This window comes from Rhinopithecus roxellana, chromosome 11 (assembly GCF_007565055.1).
Source record: "Rhinopithecus roxellana isolate Shanxi Qingling chromosome 11, ASM756505v1, whole genome shotgun sequence".
Classification (NCBI taxonomy): Eukaryota; Metazoa; Chordata; class Mammalia; order Primates; family Cercopithecidae; genus Rhinopithecus; species Rhinopithecus roxellana.
In genome coordinates, this window is record NC_044559.1 from 134,365,845 (window position 1) to 134,390,161 (window position 24,317).

Sequence of the window (24,317 nt, forward strand, 5' to 3'; positions counted from 1 at the left end):
AAGCTGTGTCTCATGTCCCACAACCCTCCTGTTCCAAGACCGGTTTATCAGCAGTGAGCCATGCAGGGGTCACCTCAGCAGCAGGGGCTGGTGAAGTGTGTGCCACTTAGTCTGTCATCTCCAGGCCCTGCCATCACCACCTACCTCCCCGCTTGTGCTCCACACTAACTACAAATCATCTAACAGAGATGCCTCCTCCACTTCTTTGAAAGCTATTCCCCTGCAACAGAGCATGAGAGACCCCCACTACTCCTTCCCCAGTAGCCAGCTCTATGGCTACATGACTAGTCCTAGCTTCTACCTGATGGTGGGGCAGAAATTCTTTCTAGGATTCTGCTGGAGTCAACGCTGGACCAGGAACCAGGCAGCCTCAGTGAGTGAGTGAAGAGCAACAGTGACTCAGGCCCAGAGGCATACTGGCACTGACAATGCTGCCATCAAGGAAGTGATGATGGTAGAATAGGCACGAGGTACTCCCACTCAGAAAGCCCACCAAGTGGAGACATGCGTGGGCTCTCAGTTCACATTCAGCTGGAATATACCATAAATATGCCAACAGGCTTTGCCCCCTCTTCTACGTGGAGTTCTCTATAAAAGCGTGACATTGGCTCAGAAGTTAAGCGCCCACATGACCTCCGAGCCGATGAGGAGGCCGAAGTCTTCTCCCTGGAGCACTGAGTGGAAGGCAGCTGAATGAGGGGTCCTTGCTCATAATAGCACCCTGGTTGAAGTTCCCCCCAGCTCCTGCATATGTAGGAATAAGCACGTTCTCAGAAATCCCCATTGCCCACTGGTTGAAGAGTCTACTCATGCGGCTTTGTTAATTGAATAATGGAGAAAAATGGTCGGGCATGGTGGTTCATGCCTGTAATCCCAGCACTTTGGGAGGCCGAGGCGGGAGAATTGTTGAGTCGTCCCACCTTCTCACATTTTATTATAAGCCGTCAGGAGGAGCCAAGCCACACTTTCAATACATTGCGTAGAAATGTCCTCAGCTAAACGTCTGATTTCATCACTCTCAAGTTCTGTCTTTCACAGAACATTAGAACACAAACACAGTGTTTGCTTGAGTGGTTAGAGACCAGCCTAGGCAACACGCTGAGGCTGTGCCTCTATAAAAATTTTAAAAAATATTTAGCTAGGTGTGGTGGCACGCACCTGTGGTCCTAGCTCATAGGGAGGCTGAGGTGTGACGATCGCTTGAGCCCAGGAGGTGGAGGCTGCAGTGAGCTGTGATCATGCCATTGCACTCCAGCCTGGGTGACAGACTGAGACCTTGTCTCAAAGAAACCAAAAAATTAAAAATTAAGAAGGAGGAAAATGAACATCTGTATGGTGCCCTAAAAACTGCCATTTGGAATTAAATCAGAGAACTCTTAGACAACAACCACCTCTCAAGGCACCCCCTCTACCTCCCTCATTGAAAACTCCCCTCCTCTTTGGTGAGTTTTGTTCACCCCTCCAAACATACTAGCTGGTTCACAAGCCTGCTGAGTTCACATGAGACCTGAGATCCAGAGCAGCTGAAGCCCATGAGCTGCTTCTTACAGCGAAGGGTTATTGAACTCCCCATTCATCCTTCTGCCTGGAGATGGATTTTCATTTTCCTTCCTCCCTCCCTGAGAGGGAATGACCCTCTGTGAAGTGCCCACTAAGGTGAGTAACCAAAGTGAGCGAAAGCCTGGATGATTCCCAACAGCCAAACCGTCATCCCCTCCCAACAGAGTGGCCTCTCCTCCCCTGGCAAAGTGGATGCAACTTAGTCTATCATCTCCATGCCCTACCATCCCCACGGCTGGCCCCCAAACTCCCCCTGTGCTCCACACTAACTGCAAATCATCTTTCTAATGGAGATGCCTCCTCCAGTTCTTTGAAAGCCATTCCCCTACAACAGAGCATGAGAGACCACCACTACTCTTCCCCAATAGCTGCAAGGTGATTGCTCCAAGGTGGTCCCCATCTCTGAGCTCAGAGACTGCTGGTTTACTTTAAGGCAGGCATGGTGCCTATTTCTTTCTCTTTTTTTCTTTTTTTCTTTTTTGAGATGGAGTTTTGCTCTTTTTGCCCAGACTGGAGTGCAATGGCATGGTTTCAGCTCACTGCAACATCTGCCTCCCGGGTTCAAGTGATTCTCCTGACTCAGCCTCCTGAGTAGTTGGGATTACAGGCGCCTGCCACCACTTCCAGCTAATTTTTGTATTTTCAGTAGAGACAGGATTTTGACATGTTGGGCAGGCTGGTCTCGAACTCCTGACCTCAGGTGGTACGCCTGCCTCGGCCTCCCAAAGTGCTGGGATTACAGGCGTGAGCCATCGTGCCCGCTAATTTTTGTATTTTCAGTAGAGATGGGATTTTGACATGTTGGTCAGACTGGTCTCGAACTCCTGACCTCAGGTGGTCCGCTTGCCTTGGCCTCCCAAAGTGCTGGGATTACAGGCATGAACCACTGTGCCTGGTCCATGCTTCTCATTTCTAAAACACTTATGATTGAGATGAGTCACCAGCTAGACCAACACCCCAAGTCATCCACAGCATTAAAGTCAATGAAAAAACCAAGGGGGAGATTTCAGGCTTCTGCAAAGGGAAGGGAGAATATTTTCTTTTTGGTAGGTATCGAGTTCAGAAACCCTTTCAAGGTGTCCTCTTTAGTTCTCTGGCCAAGGAGAGGGAATGTGTACTAGGCTGAGACGGCAGGGAACATGAACTGCTGCCACCGGCTGGATTACTGACTGCTTCTCAGTTTCATCAGCCTCTGCAGGGTACCACTGAGCCAGTGCACTTCTGCAGAGAAGCAGAGGGCTGATTCACAGCTCTAGGGGTTGCCACATCTTGGGGGCAAGTTCTGTTCTTTCTGCAGGACTCTTGAGAGAGGGCTCCTGGTCTGATCTGGTTCCTTTCTCTCTCTGATTCCCGAGCCATGCTGTTTTCCAAGGAACAGCCTTTTGGGAGCCTTCTAGACACCTGCAAAAATTATAAATTACTCTTCATGTCAGGAGATCACCAATGTGAGGGGCCATAGCCTTCCCAGATAGAGCAATGGGACCTGGGGGGTTGTTTTTTGAAACAACAGCTTCAATAAACACAACTATCCGCAACAAACCAGAACAAAGCAACACCTAATTCTGCTGATCAAAGCTTCAGACCTCCAGGGATGTTCACAAAAAATAAACCTGTGAAAGCCAAGGTGCTCGCTGGTCCTGCAATGCGTGAGACCCGGGGCCAGACACCTCCCTGCTTCTCTCTAGGCCTCTCTCCACCCTCTCCACCTGCGGCTGGCTGGGCTTTAGTGCCCAGGGACATGTAAATCAGAGGAAGAATGGAGCGAATTTATTCCTTCAGCTGCCTCCTGCAGGGTTACAGCAGGCTGGATGTGTCCCATCCCATCCCCAGACAAAGTCACTCCCTAGGTTCTAGAAGGACTCCCTCCCGCCCACCACATCAGGCTTGAGCTGGAATGGCCTCCCTATTACTAGTTTTTAGATAGAATGCACAACCCCCTGGGGTTCCTACACCTGCTCTTAAAATATCCTCAAGGTTGCAGTGAGCCAACATTGCGCCACTGCACTCCAGCCTGGGCAGCAGAGCAAGACTTCATTTCAAAAAAAAGAAAAACAAAAAAGAAAATTCTCAAATTAGGCTGGCACAGTGGCTCACACCTGTAATCCCAGCACTTTGGGAAGCTGAAGTGGGAGGATTGCTCGAGCTCAGGAATTCAAGACCAGGTTGGGCAACATAGTAATACCCCATCTCTATGAAAAATTTTAAAAATAGAGAAATTAGCCAGCCATGGTGGTATGCACCTGTAGTCTCAGCTACTCAGGAGGCTGAGGCTGGAAGATCACTTGAGCCCAGGAGTTCAAGGCTGCAGTGAGCTATGATTGAGCTACTGCACTCCAGCCTGGGTGACAGAGTGATATCTTGTCTCAATAATAAGAATAATAAAATTTTTAAAAATCCTCAAATTGCCTAATCTGAGTATGCCATTGCTTGTTAAGACTCTGACTAACAGAGACATCAGTGAGGCTTACATAGAATACTCAAGTGTTTATTATGCCCTTGAACCAATGGCTTTGACATGTTGTAAATAGGAACACTAAAATACCCTCATCTTGACCCAGGTCATAGACCACCAGGCCATGAGGATCCCTCTTTGAAAACCCAGGCCAGACACACTTGATCCCTTGCACAGGGAGGCCCTCTGGTCCCTCTGGAATGAAGCATTCGTGGAAGGCCCGTCTTTCTGGGTTTTCCAGTCTGGTTGGTGGGCAGTTGTTCACCCACAGAACACAGGGGTCTGAGTCTTGGGCCTGAGGACTGACCATGCCAGGGGGAATTCCATTCCAGGGAGACCCCTTCAGGGTCAGGAGGGCTGAGCATTTGCTTGCATCTCACTGTCAGTTGGAATGAGCACAGCTGGGAGGATGCAAAGAGCCCATGGCTGGGTTTTGGCACTGGCTTTGTAACAACTCTAGGGTGAACACTGGCAGCACCTTTGAAGGGCTAGAAAGAAGGTGGAATGTTAACCATCAGCTGTGAAGGGAGTACCCCTGCTTTGTACTATTTCTTCTTCAGCTGTCTCAGAGTGTTCTGTTAACGTGTCTGGACTATCTGCCTTGCACGGAATGGGCATGGACGTGGCTCACCGGCATCTTGGGAGGGATGAGGCCCGAGTGCACTCTGCTCTCTGTCCCAAGCGAAACTCTAGGCCTTTCCTCCATGACCCCCAGCCTTCTTGCACTCTCTCCTCATCTTCCAAGGCTCTGAAGCACCAATGTCCTCGTGTCCTCCCTCCTAGATGAGGTGCACCAGGAGGGTGGAGCAGGCTGAGCCCAGCGTTAAGCCCAAGCACACATAAAAGGACATCACCACCCCCGTGGCCTCGGCCAGCTCTCTGGGCACAATCTTAGGCCCATAGAGGAGGGCTAGGGTGCTGAGGTAGCCGTTGCTGAGCCCCAGCAGGGAGCTGAGGAGTGCAGGGTACACATCGGACTGAAAGACCACAGTCTTCAGGTGGACGCGGGGCTGGTAGTTACAGAGCACAAAGAGGGGGATGAGGCAGGTCCGGAGGAGCACGAACCCTGGCAGCGCCTTGCTGTTGGGCCCTGGCACCTGGATCCAGGCAGTGAGCTGCCGGCCACACAGGTCAGCAAAGTTGTACAGGAGGAAAGTAGTGAGGGGGATGAAGAACTTGGTGGTCCACAGTGAGCCTGAGTCCTTGTTAAGGGACTCGATGTTGGTGCAGACGGCGGGGTAGATGAGGCTGGTGATGAAGAAGACATAGGTGACACAGAAGCCCAGGCTGGCCGTCTTCTTCAGGATGGGGCGGAGAGGGGGCGTGTGGGAATCACTGAATCTGGAGGCCACCAAAGGGACACCAGGGGAGTCCTGAGGAAGTTCCTCTTCACCAGAAAACACACGGGCTGCAAGAACAGGCCTCATGTAGTACCTGCGGGGAGGAGACAGGGCCACCGTCAAGCAGGTTGCTTGGGATCTGAGTCAGCACAGCCAGGGGTAGGCACTCAGAACAGAACCTTCCAGCCCAGCATGGAAAGCCCAAAGCCCCATATGCCTACAGCCCCAGCATTCCCTGAGATGATGGATGCTGTCGCGAGGTGGTCAGAGGAAGACCTGCACTGTCCCTGGCCTGCCTGCCAGCGTGGTGGCCATGCCACGAGCAGGGACAGAGGAAACCAGGACTGACCACCACATGGTGAGTCTGGGCCCCTGTCCTGGCTCACCTGTTTTTGTTATGTTTTAGGAGAGTAGAAGTAAAATAGTATTAAAAATGCAAATTTCTAAAATGATAAAATGAATACATGCTTGATACAACAAACCCAAATAATACAAAAAATAAATGGTATAGTATTAATAGAAAGGGGACTCTCACCTCTTCCCACTTCTGATTTTACTCCTTAGTGGTACTGGCCATTAACATTCTAGGCCAGGCCTGATGGCTCACGCCTATAATCCCAATACTTTGGGAGACAGAGGCAGAAGGATTGCTTGAGCCCAGGAGTTCAACATCAGCCTGTACAACCAAGTGAAACCCTGTCTCTACAAAAATGATGATAATAATAATAATTTAAAAATAAAATTAGCCAGGGGTGGTGGTATATGCCCGTAGTCCCAGCTACTGGGGAGGCTGAGGCAGGAGGATTGCTTGAGCCCAGTTGTTGAATATAGTGCGCTATGATCACATTACCACACTCCAGCCTGGATAACAGAGTGAGACCCTGTCTCAACAAAACAAAACAACAGAAAAACCAATCTGGTACATACTATTCCATGCACACACAAACAACACTTACACAGTTACATTTCTTAAGCAAGAGTGGGGTCAAGTCATACATATTGTAAAACTTTCTACAACAGTGTAATGCCTAAATACAATATATGTAAATAATATACACAAGTGCCTTATACTAACTGCCTAAATCCTGCATAACTGTGAAACAAATGAATACATAAAATTGCATAAAGAACAGTATTTCGTGGCCATCCTTCTACACAGGAACACATGGCCTATGTCTCCCTTATGTTACTCTATGATGGTTCACCCAATGGATGTACAATTTAACTGCTCCCCTACTGATGGACACTTAGGTTGCCTCAACTTTTCATTACTACAGACAATGTTGCAATGAATATCCCTACACATAAATCCTTGCACATGTATACTAGTATTTTGGTAGGGCAGACTTCTAGAAGAGGACATTGCTGGATTAAAAGGTTTACACCTTTAACATTTTGATAGCTACTGATAAACTGCTCTCCTAATAGGTATTACCGGTTTAACTCTGCTCAGCACCATTTACCCACCCTAACTTGCCCTGTTCATCTCTACCAGAGCACCTGTTTAGTTCCTTCAAAAGATCTGACCACAATCTATAGTAATTGCATTGGCTTACTTGTTTATCATGTGTCTCCTTTGGTAGAAGACAGGTTCTTGTGATGTCTGTAATCCCAGCACTTTGGGAGGCTGAGGTTGGCGGGTCACCTGAGGTTAGGAGTTCAAGACCAGCCTGACCCAATGGTGAAATCCCATCTCTACTAAAAATACAAAAATTAGCCAGGCATGGTGGTGTGGTGTGCAACTTTAGTCCCAGCTACTCAGGAGGCTGAGGCAGGAGAATCGCCTGAACCCGGGAGGTAGACATTGCACAGTGAGCCAAGATCATGCCACTGCACTCCAGCCTGGGTGACAGAGTAAGATTCCATCTCAAAAAAAAAAAGAAGAAGACAAGTTCCTGGAGCAAGGACCACATTTGACTATTTCTAGCTAAATCTTCAGGCACAGAGCAGCCCTTCAACACATAACTGTTGAAAGAACTGAGAAGTAGCCTATAGAAGTGTCTTCCATATCTTCAACACTGAATATTATCAATCTCTCCAATTTCTGCTACTCTGACCAGTGAGAAAGCTTAGATCACTTTCCCTTACTGTATGACCTTGCCTGGGCCACTAAACCTCTCTGGGCCCCAGGTATCTGAAAACCAGAAGATACAGGCTGACTGTATTAATGCAGCTCAAACAGAGGGAATTGGTGTAGAGGTGTGTGTGTAAGCAGTAACTTGGTTCTGGTTTCAGCCTTGTCTCTGCCTCCCTGTGTGATCTTGGGCCGGGCACACCCCTTTCTGGGCCTGCTTCCTCCTCTGTAAAATGGAGGTTTCATACAGCCAAGTTTTGAAGCCCCAGTCAGTCCTCCTACCCTAAGGACATGCAGATAACTCGCATGTGGGTGGTGGGTGAGTGGGTGTGTGAGAGGGCCCCTCCCCAGAATCGCTCTTGAGTGGCGGTGAATGGGGTGCTTCAGCCAAGAGGTTTCTTTAGCCAAGAAACCCTGTCTGGTTTCACAATCGCTATCTAGGGAAAGGAATATTCTTACTTCCCCTCTATTCAGCGTTGTCAGGTCCTTGCCTTAAGTCTGCTCTCAGGAAATTCCCCACCAAGTTCCTCTGGTCGCAGCTCTTCCTCCTCAGTTCTTCCAAATTTTCCTGCGTCACCTCACCCTCCCAAATGCAGGACGGGCGAGCTTGCCTTTTCAGGAAGATTTAGTTCAAGTAGACCTGGGAGCACAGCTCTCTCCATGAGCCCCATCCTTAGAGAAGTGTCTATGAGCCCACAAATCCTGACCCTAGTTTTAATCAGCAAAGAAACAGAAGCTTCTGTCCAGGCACAGTGGCTCGTGCCTATAATCAATCCCAGCGCTTTGGGAGGCTGAGGCAGGCAGATCACTTGAGGTCAGGGGTTTGAGACCAGCCTGGCCAACATGGTGAAACTCTGTCTCTACAAAAAATACAAAAATTAGCTGGGCATGGTGGCCCATGCCTGTTGTCCCAAATACTCGGGAGGCTAACTTGAGGACTGCTTGAGCCCTGGAGATCAAGGCTGCAGTGAGCCGTGATTGCACCACTGCACTCCAACCTGGGTGACAGAGTGAGACTCAAAAAAAGAAAAAGAAAAAGAAATAGAAAAGTCTACAGGATAGCATGGTCCTGGGTGTTCTCTGTCTCACACGCTCAGCTGTAAGGGACTCTGGCCTGCCCAAATAAGACTAGGAACTAGGGTGACCAACCATCCTGGTTTGCCTGAAACTGTCCTGGTTTTAATACTTACAGTCCCTTGTCCTGGGAGCTCCTTTGGCTCTAGGCAAGCAAGGAAGGTTGACTACCCTGCTGGAAACAGACCACCCAAAGCACCAGAAATAGGACATGAGGAAACAGAACAAGGCGTGGGGCGACCCTCCCGTTCCTCTGTTCATTCAGTGGCTGCAGAATCATTTAAGGCACAATGCTGAGGTGCCAGGCAGTGTACAGGATGCTGGGGGATGGACAGCCAGCCAGGCAGCAGGAAGCTTGGGGACGTCAGCCTGGAGCCACAGCTAGGCAATTTCTGATGACAGCCCTGAAGGGGCGGGGAGAGCTGGGCAGCCCAGGCGTCTGTAGGTGCCTGGGATACTGCACAGCTCAAGCAGATCAGCCTCCTCTTATCCTCTGGAACCCTGAGGACTGCTGAAGCGGTGAAGAATCCTATAGCTGAGGAAAGTGGCTCACTCCCAGCCCAGGGGGAATCGATGTTCTGCTGAAAGGCTGGGGGTTCTAGGGGTTAACGAGGTGACTCTCCTCATGAGGACAGGGAGAATGAATGATGAGAAAAGGCCCTTGCAGTCGTGAGCCAGGGATATAGCATGAGCCAGTGGGGAGAGGCTACTCCGGAAACAGCTCCAGTCCTGCCTGTGACTCACCAGATGAGTGAGCTGGGGCATGCTTGTGAACTCTCCTAAGCCTCAGTTTTCCCAGCTCTCAAGTGAGAAAATACAATCACAAATGCACAGATTGTCATAAATCATAAACAAAAATATACACGTAAACTGCTTAGCTTTGTGCCACTGCAAAAAATAGCTTCCTGTGGAACAGGGCCACGTCAGGGGCAGATCTCTCCCCAGCTCTGCTGGCTCACGCACCTGGCACATCACTTAGCCTTCTCTTGGTCTTAGTTTCCTTACCTGTTAAATGGGGATAACTCCTGCCTTTCCTATATCAAATAAGATAGTGGAGAGGAAAATGCTTTGAAAAGAATAAAACATGAGAGAAAAACAAGGGTTGTTTTTGTAAAAAGCAGCAGGAAGCAGGAAAGCAAAAGGAGGAACTGGAGAGAGAAAGCAAGAGTAAGACTCAAGGCGAGAAAACAGGTCCTAGAGGTGGAAAGAAGCCCCATAAGGCAGCAAGTTGTCCAAGCACAGGTTTGGAGTCATCTTAAAATCCTGCCTGGCTCTACTACCTACTGGCTCTGAGATTCAGGCAAGTAATTTAACCTCTTTATGCCGGGCACTGTGGCTCGTGCCTGTAATCCTAGCACTTTGGGAGGCTGAGGCAGGAGGATCACTTGAGCATAGGAGTTCAAGACCAGCCTGGGCAACATAGTAAGACTCTGTCTCTACAAAAACTGTTTTTTATTTTTCTTTCTCTTTTTTTTAATTTATTTTTTTGAGATGGAATCTTGCTCTGTCACCCAGGCTGGAGTGCAGTGGCATGATCTCGGCTCACTGCAAGCTCCGCCTCCCAGGTTCACGCCATTTTCCTGCCTCAGCCTCCCGAGTAGCTGGAACTACAGGCGCCCGCCACCATGCCTGGCTAATATTTTGTATTTTTAGTAGAGACGGGGTTTCACCGTGTTAGCCAGGATGGTCTCGATCTCCTAACTTTGTGATCTGGTCCACCTCGGCCTCCCAAAGTGTTGGGATTACAGGCGTGAGCCACCGCGTCCGGCCTACAAAAACTTTTTAAAAAATAGCTGGGTGTGGTGGTATACCTGGAGTCCCAGCTATTTGGGAGGCTGAGGTGGAAGGACAGCTTCAGCCCAGGTGGTCAAGGCTGCAGCAGGCCATGATTGCATCACTGCACTCCAGCCTGGCCCATAGAGTGAGACCCTGTCTCTTCTAAAACAGCAGCAATTTAATCTCTCTGAACCCTGGTTTTCTAATCTGTGCATGGGAATAATAATAAATAATAATAGTACTGTACTCTAAGAGGAACAGAGGAGTGTGAGTTTGTTTTTTGTTTTTTTGTTTGTTTGTTTTTTAGAGAGACATGGTCTTGCTGTCACCCAGGCTGGAATTGCAGTAGTGCAATCAGCTCACTGCAGCCTCTAACTCCTGGGCTCGAGTGATCCTCCCACTTCAGCCTCCCGAGTAGCTGGGACTAGAGGCACATGCTGCTATGCCTAGCCAAGTTTTTATTTTTTGTAGAGACAGGGTCTCACTGTGTTGCCCAGAATGGGTCTTGAACTCCTGGGCTCAGGCAATCTACTGCCTTGGCCTCCCAAAGTGCTGGGATTGCAGGTGTGCTCCACGGTGCCTGGATAGAGGTGTGAGCATTGAATGAGGTAGAACACATCAAGCTAGCAGGAACACAGCACTGGAATAAGGGGCTGTGTTTCACCAATGGGAACTATTGTTCACCATGATAAAACGTGAGGCTCCAACTGCTTGGGTGCAGCACAGAGCCAGCTTCTCATGTCCACCAGTCAAGCCAATTTGTTGAGCAACTGCTTTGAGTCATAGCACCTAGACAAGAAGCCAGCATAGAATTTGCTGAGAAAAAGAAGCATGGCCATAACTGGACACACAGGAAGGAGGCGCGGACAGTGAGTGGCACCCTCACCTGGCATACTCTAGCCTGGACAGCAGCAGGTAGAGTCCCATGCAGAGCACGAGGAAGATGGTGGCTGTCAGGAAGAAGGCCAGGGCGCTGTCCCTCACATCACTGGATGCAGCCAAGTCCACCAGGGAGGCCACAGCGCTGACCGTCCCGCCCATGGCTCCTCCTGCAGAGAACAGAGGACATGCAGAGATGGTGAGGAGTGGACAAGGAGGAGGAGTGCCTGCAGGCCCCTCCCTGCTTGGGTTTCACAAACCAAAATAAAAATTCCTCAGTGCGAAAAATGCCAAAGCTCTCTCAGTGTCCTGAAGCCTCAGAGACAGGGAGGGCCCAGCAGCCAAGCATTTCCAGCGTTTCCTGAGTTTTCAAGGGAGTCGTTTCCCTGCCTCTCTGCTGGACTTGTCAGAGGCTGCTGCCTGAGGTGGCACATGGCCTCCAGGGGACCACCAGTCTGCTGCCTTTCCTGTTTCACCTCTGACCCTCAACCTCCATCTCTCTTTATTGCCCTTCTAGTGGGGGCTGAAATTTTAGATTTAGGGGCAGGAAGTGCCAGAGACCTCTGGATTTCCTCTTCTCTGCCCCCAGCCCAAAGCGCCCACCAACCAAACTGGGAAGGAGGCTCAGGGACTGTCCTCACAAAGGGTCCCCTGCTGCCTGGAGGCCACCCTTTCTGGGGTATCCTCACTGGCTATAAACCCCCACCATTGCCCACCCATGAGCTCACAGAACCTGCTGTGTACCCCAAGGCGACTGTGGCACCATACACATGTGAATGCATGTGTAACACATACAATACTCATACACAGTCACACACCTACGCACACACACAAGCACGCAACCACCCCACCACATGGAATGTTCTCCTTGCCAATGGCTTTGATACACATTACCCGTGAGACCGTGTGGCTGCCACACCTTTCACCGCTACCTAACAGACGAGGCCACACGACTTATTGGGGTGCCAACGGGCCTAGGAGTCAGGCGGACGGACGTGTCACCCTGGACTCTGCTACTTGCTAGCTGGGACCCTAGGGGTAATGTGGCTTCTCTGACTTTACAATGTGCTCGCTTGTAGAATGGGAATAACAACCCCGCCCCGTGTGGTTGCTTTGAGGACTGACTGAGATGATGTTCCAAAAGGGCCTGGCACACAGTGGCCTTCAACAAACACTATGCCCTGCCTTGCCACGATTGCACCGTTGCTTCTGGGAGGCAGCAGACATGTCTTTCTGTTCCTTAGAACCCTCACAGCCATGGGTCGTCTTCCTGTGCTGGCCACGAGCAGAAGGCCTGTGTGCAGCACTGCTTGGGAACGCTGGCACCAGCGTGGGCAGATCACTTACTTTCTTCCCTGCCTGTGTTTATTTGCCTGGAAAGTGGGGCTAATACTTGTCCTGTTCATCACAGGTGACTGTAGTGAGGTGGAAACAGGATGATGAATGGAAAAGCACTGACTACAAGGCCAAGACCATCACCATCAATGTGGGAAGGGCCTGGGGGATGAGCCGGGTTGACTGGCAGGATGAACCTGCCCACTTCAGAAGATCAGAATGTCCATTCCTGAAGAGGCGGGAAGAAGGCTGGGTCCGTGTGAGCATGGCCTGCTCTGTCTCCATCGGGCAGCTCTTACGCAGCACCACTTTCCTGCCCACTGTTGCACGAAGCAGAGGAGCAGCGGGACAGTCGGGCCCTGTCCACCATGGTGTGCCATCACGGCTCCCTATGCTCTGCCTGTGGCCTCTGTGGTGCTACAGAGAATAGCCCTTGGCCCGATGGAGGATCCTTTCCCTAGCCTCCCCACCATAAGTTCTATTAGCCTGGGTAGGACTTGAGGGAGGGCAAAGGTATAAAAATTAGCACCACAATTAGGAACACAGACTCTAGAATCAAAACATCCGAGTCCAAACCTGGTTCTACTACTTCCAGTTATGTGACCTTCAGCAAGTCCTTAACCTCACTGTGCCTCTGTATCCTCATCTATACAATGGGGGTGTTTATATTACCCGCCTCATAGGGCTGTGATGAAGATTAAAAGGATCAGTACACATGAAGCACTCAGAAGCCTGCCTGGCGAGGAGAAGTGCCAAATATCAAACAAATCCTTTCTGATTCCCAGTTAGGTGCTTGGCTATTTCTGTCCTTCTCACATCAAAGCAGCAACAACGGGTAAACCCTTTGCCAAGAGGATGCCCACTTCTGAGAAGCTGTAATCCCCGCCTAGACATTTTGTAAGAACTGGGGTTAAACTCAGTAAGACACTCCCCAGCCGCCCCAAGGAAGAGATCTTAACATCACTGCCTACTGATTTTCCTCTCTCTCTTTCCAACTTGTAGAGAATTTACAATATTATCATCAACAACAAACCAGGCCACCGGGAGCTCATCCTTCATGACTCTCTACTTTTATCTCATCAGTTATGGAAATACATGCAAATGAGGGGTTTAAAAAAAACACCAGCGCAAAACAAATGAATTGTTCCTCAGATGCCAACGCATGCGGAATTCACAGACAGGCTGTGCTGGAAAAAAAGCAAGTGGGGCTGGCGAGGTGGCCTTGCGGCCTCTGGAAGACTGGAACACCTTGATATTCCAGGGTGTTGGGCGCCCACAAGGGCCCCGTACAGTGGTGACCATGGTTTAGACTCAGGGTCATTAATACTGGCGTAGAAGTACTAAACTTCCCCACTTTTCTAAACAGACTTTCTGAAAAATCCACAGGAGACTCCCCATCCCTAGAAGATCACAGGTGGCCAGAGGAACCCGAGGACTGCTTGCCAATGTAAATGATAAGTTTGGTCACTGGCTCCTGGAGAGGCTGCCAGCAAGGATGGAAGGAACTAAGGGGACAAGAGCCTCCTTCTGAGACCACGGTGACAGAAGGGATTAAATCCCATGTCCGGTGGCCACTGCCTTTAGTCCAGAAATGCCCGTTTGAAAGCATCGCTAGTACGTGTTGCCTGCACCCAGGAAACTTAGCAACAGGTCCATTTTTATTTTATCTTAGGCTCAAGTGTTTCCCAAGATACAGCCAGAAGCCTAATCCGATCTCAGAAATGGCAAACAGATTGAAGCTCACATCTAGACTCTGACTGCTGAGAGTAACTGCCTCAAGTGCTGCGCTGAGAAGGATTTAGAAGCTCAGGATGAAAGATAGAGATCCACCAGTGATGTCTGGCACTGGCCTGAGTGGGGAAGGGACATACCCTTGTCAAAGTATTGTCATCCTGGCCACATGCTTCCCCGCGTTATTAACTGAGGGGCACAGCGCAGGTTCCTTGTGAAATTGCTGTCAGTGGGCAAATGTTTAGAGCTCTCCTCTGCACAACAGGGGCATGTGGAGGGGCAGACACAGCAGCAGAGCCTCCAGTCTTGCTCCCAGGGACTGTGGCCTCCTGGCAAAGCACCAATGGTTCCTGACCCGCTCCTTTTTACCTGGCTGGGTCACCCGGGTGAGAGATGTGTGTGTCTCCAGCTTAGAGAACAAAACTGCCAAGGCCTCCGGAGCAGGCTCATCAACATCAGCATCAAACGTCAGCTAAAGGGGTCAGCCCACATCGTGCACGGGCACACCCACGGTATACCAAAGCTTGGGGGAGCTGGGGATGAGAGTTTATTCACTGAGCCATCAGCTCCGAGGGGACCAGTGCTTGTTCATCTTTGCATCCCCAGGACACAGGAGGTTCTCTATAAAATCAGAAAGGAAGAAAAGACAGAAGGAAGGAAAGGAGACAAGAAGGGGAAAAAAGATAAGGAAAAGGAAAAATAGAAGAGGAATAGAAGGAGGGAAGGAAAGGGAAGAAGGCTGGTTTCAGGAACTGCATTTTGTAGGCAGATCATGTTATCCAAAAATAGCTGCAACTCCATCTCCCCTCCTGCCTACCTTCCCACAGTCACAGTGGGAGACTTGCATACTCTCCCAGAGGTGGGTCCATCTGTCTTGAGTCTGTGTGAGCTTATGGCTATGGTAGAACTGACCCTACGTGGCTTCTTTTGCTAAATCAGAAATAAAGCTTCTGCCTGGATCTCCTGAAGTGCCGGCTTTTGCAACCCAGACACCATGCCATGAGGTAGTCAAAGTTGCCATTTGAGGTCCACATAGAGAGGAATGGAAGTCCCTGGCCCCAGCCCAGCCCTGGCTAAGCTTCCAGCCAGCAGCCACCACCAACATGCCAGCCAGGAGAGTGCGCCACCTGGAACTGGATCCTCCGGCTCCCCATCGAGCTATGCTGGCTGATGCCATGGGGAGAAGAGAAGAGCTACACCTGCAAACTCCTGTCCAAGCTGAAAATTTGTGAGTAGTAGAAATGACTGTTGTTGTTCTAAGCCACTAAGTTTTGGGGTGGCTTGTTCTACAACACCACATGACTGAAACACAAGTAGCACCCACGCCATTTCCTTTTCAGAAAAGGCCACCACATGCTCATCTCTGGCTCCCTCCCATGACTCCTGGGTGGATGAACCTGGTCAGCTGCCCGGACCCCGGCTCTCACCTGATATCAGTGCCTGGGAGTTTCTCATAGGGAAGGAGCCGGTCATGCCATAGACGCTGCTGCTGAAGACAGTGGAGGCACCGCTGAGGATTACCATGCAGACAATGGTGACTGCAAAAAAGCCACGGGTCCAGGAGGAGGTGTCCACCTTCACCAGTGCGGTTATCACCATGAAGATGGCCAGGATGACCGTCAGTGAGGCCAGGACACGGATGTGGACTGCAACCCTGGGGCAAGGATGCCAGAAGCCGTTAGACACCCCTTTGGGGCTCCTGTGTGGGCTGGGGCTGGTGAGCCACCTTAAGGGAAGCAGGTGAGCTTAGCAGTTAGGACTATTCACTCTGCAGTCAAGAGGCCTGAACTCGAATCCTGCCTTCCTGGCTCCCTAGCTGTGTGGCCTTGGGTAAGGGACTCAGTTGCTCTGGTTTCAGCTTTTGAACTTGTACAATGGGGAGAGTTGATTCAACTCATGTGGGGGTGAGGCGGAAGAGGTGAGCAGTGTGGGGTGCAGAGGGCAGTGCCTGGCTCGGGACCAGCGCTCAGTGGGTACTGCTGCTTTTCACCTTGCTGTGAGGTTCAAGGACACGAGGACACCAGGATGTTCGAGGCAAACCCCTGCTCTTCCTGCCACAGGGCTGAGCTCCTGCCGGCTTTGTCTAGTGTTTAAACAGAGCAGCCACCTACTGAGCTTCCTTTCTCCAAAACTTAGCAGGAGGTTTGGGGGGAAAGGGAAGAAGGGAAGAAAATCATCATCATCATCATCACCATCATCATTGCAAACACTCAGTGTTTAATGCATACTTTTCTAGCACTCTTCTAAGCATTTTCTATATGCCAGTGTGTTTGATTCTTACACCAGCTCTGTAAGACAGGTATTCCTACCTATCCCATGTATACAGATAAGGAAGTTGAGGTCAGAGAGGTTGAGGAACTTGCTCAAAGTCACTCAGCAATGAACCCAGGTCTGGCTCTGGTCAGTTCTCAGAATGATGTTCTACTGCCTCCCCTGGAGTGAGGAAATATGGATGGCACAGAAGCGGTGGTCAGGGCAGGGGCATCCTCCTGTGATGGCCTCAGTCATCATGGGGAGCAGGTGATGCCAAGTTAATGCTGCCTGGGCCCAAGGGAACCCTCACACTCCCTAGCACCATGCCTGCGTATGAGCCATGCACTCTTCCCAGCCCCCATACTGGCCTGGGGAGAAAAGCAGGGAAGGAGTCTGAGAAGCTGCACATTTTTATTCTAGGGAGCAAGAACATCATCTCAAGGGGCCGCTTAAATCATCAGATTAGACTAAGCTTTAAACCAGATTGGATGTGTAGTTAATTTTCCTGCTAACCAGTGGGAGGGGGCTGGGAGAAAAGCCAGATTACATAATTTTTTTTTAATTAAAAAAAGAAAAATTTGAAAGGCAGAAAAAAAATACACACACACACACACACACACACACATAAGTAGGTATGAAATAATGAGCATGAAAAGCACGAAAGGAATTTTTTCAAAGTGCTTTTGTGGCCCCAGGCTAATTTGAGTTTCCCTCTGGTCCTCAGCTAAAGGGAGAGCAGGTGCTGTCACTGCTTTCTAAGGGGTGTGAGGAAGCCCAAGGAAGTGAAGAGACAGTTCAAGGTTGTGGAGTGAGTCTGTAGGGAGCTTGGATGAGAACCCAGGTGTGCTGAGTCCCAGCCTATCACTCAGACTGTTAACGTGTATACTCAATGGTGTGGTCATTCTGCAAATGTGCACTGAGCAACTACTGTGTGTCCAGTACTGTGCTGGATGCCTGGGACACGGGACAGACCAGCAACAGGTACCACTGTGGCAGATGCTCCATCAGGAGGCCCAGGGCATCATGCAGCACATCTGAGGGGCACAAAACCCACCCTGGGCATCGTGGAAGGTCATTTGGAGGCAATGTCTATGCTGGATGATAACGACGAATGGGAGGATGTGAGTGCACGTGTCTTGGGAGAGAGAGCGAGGCATGTTCAGGAAGCTGCAAATGGACTCTGGCTGCAGTCAAGATGGGAGCAGAGGAGCACAGAGGTGATGCTGGAGAGAGGCATGTGGACTCACGTGCTGGAGGAGGGCGGGGCATAGGGCCTTTGTCTGTCAGCACCACCCCCTGGGAGAACATTCCTTCGCCTAGTCATCCTGGGGAGGTGGTCAGCCAGGTTGCCCATACCCACACCAACAGAGCCACAAACAACAGGCATGTGACGCAGCCTGGGGCAATCAGAGTGTTCCCTGCTCCTGGTCCCTGGGGTTGAGTGAGGAATTAGCATGTGACCCACACAGGGTCATGAAGTCTTCCCTGGGACTGCTACATGGAAGCTGTGGAGAGAAGCTCACTGCCGAGACTGTGTCTGGGGCTGCTGGCTAACATCTCGCCAGCTGTGTGGGGCGAGGCTAGACTCGGAGGAAAAGTCATGCAGAGACACACAGAGCCCAGAGGGAGCGCAGAGGAGATCCCCTTGATCCAATGATGCCTAAAGGTGGACCTGCCTTTAATTTCCACTTAAAGAAAGAGGACATCCTTTCTGTGTCTCTGTTGTTCCTACTAAAAGTACCCACTAACACAAAGAGGTACATCAGGGTTGCAAGCTGGGAATGACAGGGTCAGAAGCTATAGCAATGCTGCTGTTGTCCTGCCCATGTGCCCTCCCTTTTACAACTCCAGGAGTTGTGTTACTTACCTGGAAGTGACAGGTAAGTAACATCACCTAAGGGCAGCCTTCAACCAATGACTAGGGAAGTTGGTACATAAGTACTCCAGCTCAGCTCCCTCCTGCTCAGCCATGCTCCACACTGGCTCTCCGAGATCCCCAGCAGGACTGTGTTCTTGTCCCTTCTGAGGGAGCTGACTTGATAAGGAATCCTCTGCTGACTGCCTTCCCTTTCCTGTCCCCACTCTGTACTCTCCCACCTTCACCTCCCATATAAACTACTCGCATTTGAATCCTTGTTTCAGGGCCTGATTGTGGGGAACCTTGCATTAAGATGCCCATGAAGACCTCACACTAACGCACATCTTCTCAAGGTCTGCAGGGGCTTTGGCCTGGACAGGAGCTGGTGGGCAGCCAGGTGGGCATCTGGACCCTTGGTGGCCCAGAGCATCTATCGTAAGAGTACAGCAGGGGCCCTGGAGGCCAGCAGTCAAGCCTTACCCCAATGCTCGAGGGGTCCTACATACTCAGCCCTGTCACACAGTGTCCCCACCCTCTCCTAGCAGCTGGAGCTGTCCCATCCACTCCCAAGATAAGAGCCAGCAGGGCATGGAGCCTGAGTCAGGAGACCAGAGCCCTGCCCAGCTCTGTCATCTGCTTGTTGTGTAACCCCCGACAAATATTCAACCTCTCTGGGCCTCAGTCCCCTCATCTATAACAAGAAGCTAGACCAGATAATATTAAGGTCCCTAGCAGCTAATGATTCTAAATCTGAAAAAAATTCAAGTGGAGAGAGAGGGTGGGAACAAATGCCAAGAAGTTTGAACCAGTTCCTTGGGGCAAGAAGGAGGCAAAGGCCAGGCTGGAGAGATGAGGCATGCTAAAAAGGCAGGGCCCTGCCTTGTTCTCCCCCAGCACAGACACAGGACCTGGAGGCACTGGGTAAAGATTTGCTGGATGTACAAATTGACAAGCAAGGGAGATCAGTAGCACCCGGGGGCGGTTTCACGCTGGCCTGAACCTCCCAGCGACTGTCTGCTTCTTGATCCCTGCCACCTCAGCATGGCAGGAAGTTCAGCTGGAAACATCCGCCAGCCTCAGGAATGGCCTCTGCCTCTAACCGCCTCCTCATAGACACAGCCAGGAAAAAGTCCACCAGGAACGGTGCAGCCTCATGGGAGCCCTCCTGTGTGCCTGTTGCTACAAGGTAGTAAGTTCTGTGAACAGGAAGGTTGTTTTGCAGAGAGCTGGGGGACTGCTTACTCAGGCACCCCCAGGGCAGGAAAGGTGGGGAGGAATCAGAGAGGAGGAGGTCAATACCAAATGCACTCCAGAAACAATGCAGCGTGGAACGCTGCTCTGTCCCCTGCTCTGTCCCTCTATGCGGCCCTTCACCCTCACAGGTCTCCTTACTGCCTGCTAATTATCTGCTGCATAAACCACTCTTGCCCAGAGCCTCCATCCATGGGCTCCAGGGCTATTTTCAACATTCATCAAGCTTCATGAAACGTGCCAGGTGCAAGCCTGGTCCACAGGCACGAACAGAGGACACTGGCTTCCCTCTCTGCCACTTCCACCAGGGAAGAAGAGTGGCCCTGGGGACGGTGGTGCTCTTAGGGTCTTAGGAAAGTCTAGACTTTCAGTTACTCTGACATCTGGGGTTCTACTTGGAGACAGGGCACAGCCAAGAGGACAGCTCCAAGACCAAGACCCTGGGGCAGGTCTCCGTCCTGTGAAGACGCTTGGAGAGGCTGCCTCCAGTACCCAGGTTGCCCGTCCCCCTACTCCCTGACTCGTGAGGGTTCAGGACCCCAGGGGACTGATTTCTTCATAAGTCTCCAAGATGTAAATCCTCCTTATAAGTATTTATGATGCTGCAGATTTAACATAATAAAACACTTGGCGATTACGGATAAGCCAGTCGAGAAAGCCAGGGTTCTCTAGGAGGGGAGAAGAGGAGACATTTCAATCTCGCACATTAAATAAAAAACAGCTTAGCCCCAGACCATCTTCCCACAGCCTGGAAACAGATGGAGGCCCCAGAGTGTGTTCTTGCATTGCCCTTGCCCCTCTCCTAGAGCCCAGGAGGAGCAAGGGCAGGACAAGGGCAGTAATCCCCTCTGAGAATGTCCTGTAACTGCTGAGCCATCTGCGGGGACCCAATCTCGGAGGGCAGCTGGCCTGGGGGCCCACATCTCACTGGAGACAGACCCAGCCCCTTCTTAACCACCCCCTTCCATCCCAGCAGCCTGAATCCTGGAGAGACAGGGCTCTCACTAGAAGGTTCTTGGGAGTGGCTCTGGCTGCAGGGGCAGGGGTGGGTGCAAAGCTGGGGAACTAGGATGTAGGTGGCTCAGGGGTTCTAAGCACAGATGTAGAGTGAGAAGGTCCTGGTTCAAATCCTGACTCCTCCCTTTCATTCTAGCCAAGGTTGGAGAGCAGTGACGTGACCATAGCTCACTGCAGACTTGAACTCCTTGGCTCAAGCAATCCTCCTGCCTCAGCCTACTGAGTAGCTGGGACTATATGCATGTGTCGTCATGCCAGGCTAATATATATTTTTTTTCTTTCTTTCTTTTTTTTTGTGTAGAAACAGCATCTTGCTATAGTGCCCAGGGTGCTCTCAAACTCCTGGGCTCAAGCAATCCTCCTGACACGGCTTCCCAAAGTGCTGAGATTACAGGTTTGAGCCACTGCACTCCACCTGGCTCCATCCTTAATGGCCACATTCCCCTGGGTCAGTCACCTCCATGAGCCTGTTTTCCCATCTCAAAGCTGGGTCACAGCAGTTTCCCGCTCTTAGGCTGCCATGAGGGTTAAAGGAGATAATGCATCTGCAGGATATAATGCTCAGAAGTGCTAGGATTATTAGACAGCATTCTCTCAGGGCCCAGAGGCTGGACCTTCCCTGCTACTCCTGACCCATGGCCCAGGAGGACTTTCAGCCTGTGGGACCTCTGGACCACTGAAGAGGCAAGAGGCAGGCTCGGCCACCCCGTAGTGCCCCTGTGGTCTCCTGACTTCCACCTGGAAAATGGGGCAATGTCATGGCCTCCCTCTTGGGTCACAGTGAAGCCTAAGGGACATGACAAGGGGTGACTGAGGCATTACACTCTCGCTATAGTTCACATGGTGATTCTGGAACTGGAAGGGGCTGGGAGCTCTCTAGGCTATCTGGGCTGGACAAATAGCCCCATCCTCAGGGCTGGCCAAGTGAGTAGACAGAGAAAACCATGAGGGAGCCAAGGGTTCCCCCCATCACAGCTGTCTCCCCTCTTCCTCACCTCCCGCTCCTGCCTGCACTGGCTCTCCACACACCCTCTCTCCTGTGAGGTGCAGCCGGGGCCCCTGCTCTGCCCTCCTCCACTCTCCTCCTGGGGTGGGGTCTCTGCAGGCTGTGCCCCCTCTGCTAGGACACTGAATATGGCCCTAGGAAGGCAGGAGTGAGGCCCGCAAAGGCCAGATGGTTGGTGAGAGGGGCTGCGACGCACCTCTCCTTCTCACTCTTCCAGACTGCACTTTGGTTTGGAGAAGGGTGCAAATTCTTTGACCCTCCTTCCATTGGGAGGCAGGTTCTATGTCCCCTTGAAACGAAGTGGACTTTGTGACTGCCCAAACCAGTCAAGTGTGGCGAAAGTGACAGCACATGACTTCCGAGACCAGGCTGTAAAAACCACACAGCCTCTCCCTTGCTCTCAACCACTGGGTAAGCTATCCTATTACCCTGAGGCCAACGTGTGAGACTACAAAGAGAGAAGAGACAGAGAGGGGATATGAATGGCTCCAGCTCCAGCTGCCATTTGACTGCAGATGCAGGAGAGACTACGACAGCTGAGCCTTGATAATCCCCAGAACATGAGAAGTACTCATGACTGCTATTGTTTTAAGCCATTATGCTTTGGGATCATATTATGTAACAGATAACTGCAATATCCCCATGGCATGGTATGTTTGGAAAGACTGATCTACTCAGGCTTAGCATGTAAAAGACACTCGTGGTGCCCTCTCTCCTCCTGTACCCAGAGCAGACATCACTAATCAATCCCGGCACCCTCCCTGAAGCCAGACCTGCCTTAGAAACTTGTCCAGCTAGAGATCTGGCAGTCACTACAAATTGATTAGAACTGGGCAAAACAGATTTGCCATCAGTGACCTCAGGTTTTAGTAGGCCATGGCGAACAGGAGTCCAGGTTTCTGGACCATAACGTAGCCATTGATATCACTTAGCGGCAGCTTAGGAGAAATGCAGGCAAAGTAGCTAGGGCTATTGTCCTTGTAAACTCAAATTGAGAATTTGAGCCAGCAAGTCACCGAAGGGGGTCTATGGACATGCTAATTTGCCTAGCTAGCTCCTGAATAACTCCTTCCCAGGCACATCCAGATGGAGCCTTTCCTGGCGCTTACCATTACAATGTCAGAACTTCCGCATGAGCCTTCTTGGGAGTGGTTGACACATGAGCTGGGGTTACCAGCTTAGCACTGAACAGTTAGGTGACCCATTCTGGGCCAAGGGACTTGCAGACTGACAGACAGGATCCCTGAGAAGGGAGGAAGATCCCTGCATCCCCACACACTTCCTACTGGCTGCTGCCACAATGTCACAGCGATGTCACAGCGTATGGCTGGAGAGTGAAAGCCCAGCTCCCCAGGGGCATCAGCAGGGACCTGATCTGAATTCTCACTGCTCATGCACAAATCTGAGCTGCTGCCTCCTACTTGGGTGACCACCACTTAAGTAGGCAGAAAAAAAGCAGCTGCAGGCAAGAGGGGAGTAGAGGAGGCAGGAGGCCAAGGTGGAGGCCTGAGAGAGGGAGGAGAGCCGCCTACCTGTTGACAAGCAGGAAGTTGGCCACCAGGCACAGCATGGAGGGCACAGTGGAGGCAACGGCAAGGTAGCTCTCAAAGTAGTTCTGCAAGCACACAAGTGAGGAGGTGCTGTGGTCACTGAGGGATGGAGGTGAACAGTCCCACCCGAGCAGAGACAGGGCCCCTCTCCGTGGGGCTTCTCCCCCACTGTCTTCAGACACCCAGCAGCCGTGAGTGAACTCACCTCCAAACAAGGCCTCACCCCATCTCCAGCCTAAGACCACTCACTCAGCCACTCAACAAACAGCTGTACTAAGTGCTAGAGGCATAGGAAGGATAAGACATCAGCCCTGTCCCCAGTGAGGCCCTTGGTACTGTACAGCCCACACTTCTGCCCATGGACTGAGGCCATGGGGACAGAACTCAATGTATGTCTGAAAAGAAAAGTTTGCCCTATCAGCCTTCTCGGCCCATCACCAAAATGCAAGACTATCCACGTTTTTAAGTTTTTAGTAGAGACAAGGTCTTGCTACATTGCCCAGGCTGGTCTCAAACTCCTGAGTTCAAGTGATCGTCTCGCCTCAGCCCCGCAAAGTGCTGAGATTACAGGCATGAGGCACTGCTCACTTGGATTTTCTTGTGACCCAACCACATTCTTGCTTTCTTACCACCAAGTGAGACCTCTTAGAAATACACCAGGCCCTGCTCCCTACAGGGAAACTCTGTTCTCACGCTGGATTTGCTCTCTTAATAGAGCAGCTACAGAAGGTCAAAGCCATTTGGGGGAGTAGCTCCTAGATTGGACAGAATGAGGAAAAAGGGCATTTTCCGGCAGCAGCTCAGGGGTGTGATAGATAATTGTGCAAACACAGACAGATGAATCGCCTGATTATGATGTGCTAGAACTCGCAGCTAAAGCAGCTGTGTGGCAGTTATATGTATCTGTGAAAACTCAAAGAATGTCCACTCATTAGGATGGACTATACTGTGTGTGCATTATCTCTTAATACACCTATCTTTAAAAACAAAACAAGGCTGGGCATGGTGACTCATACTTGTAATCCCAGCATTTTGGGAGGCCAAGGTGGGAGGATGGCTTGAACCCAGGAGACCACCCTGGGCAAATAGTGAGACTCTGTCTCTACAAAAAATAAAAAAAAAATTAGTCAGGCATGGTGGTGTGCACCTGTAAGTCCCAAC

At 50.9% G+C, this 24,317-nt stretch overlaps 1 protein-coding gene across 2 annotated transcripts in view; it reads right to left on the minus strand.

Moving 5' to 3' along the window:
- Positions 1 to 4,029: 4,029 nt before the first annotated feature.
- Positions 4,030 to 24,317, minus strand: part of SLC29A3 (solute carrier family 29 member 3) — a 50,250-nt gene continuing 29,962 nt past the window's right edge. For both annotated transcript variants that reach the window (XM_030940595.1, XM_010373038.2), the window contains exons 3-6: positions 23,139 to 23,221; positions 15,649 to 15,875; positions 11,163 to 11,325; positions 4,030 to 5,446 (exon numbers count right to left, since the gene is read on the minus strand). In XM_030940595.1, the coding sequence (XP_030796455.1) occupies positions 4,792 to 5,446; positions 11,163 to 11,325; positions 15,649 to 15,875; positions 23,139 to 23,221 (1,128 nt within the window). In that variant the 3' untranslated portion in view covers positions 4,030 to 4,791. The remainder of the gene's footprint in view (positions 5,447 to 11,162; positions 11,326 to 15,648; positions 15,876 to 23,138; positions 23,222 to 24,317) is intronic.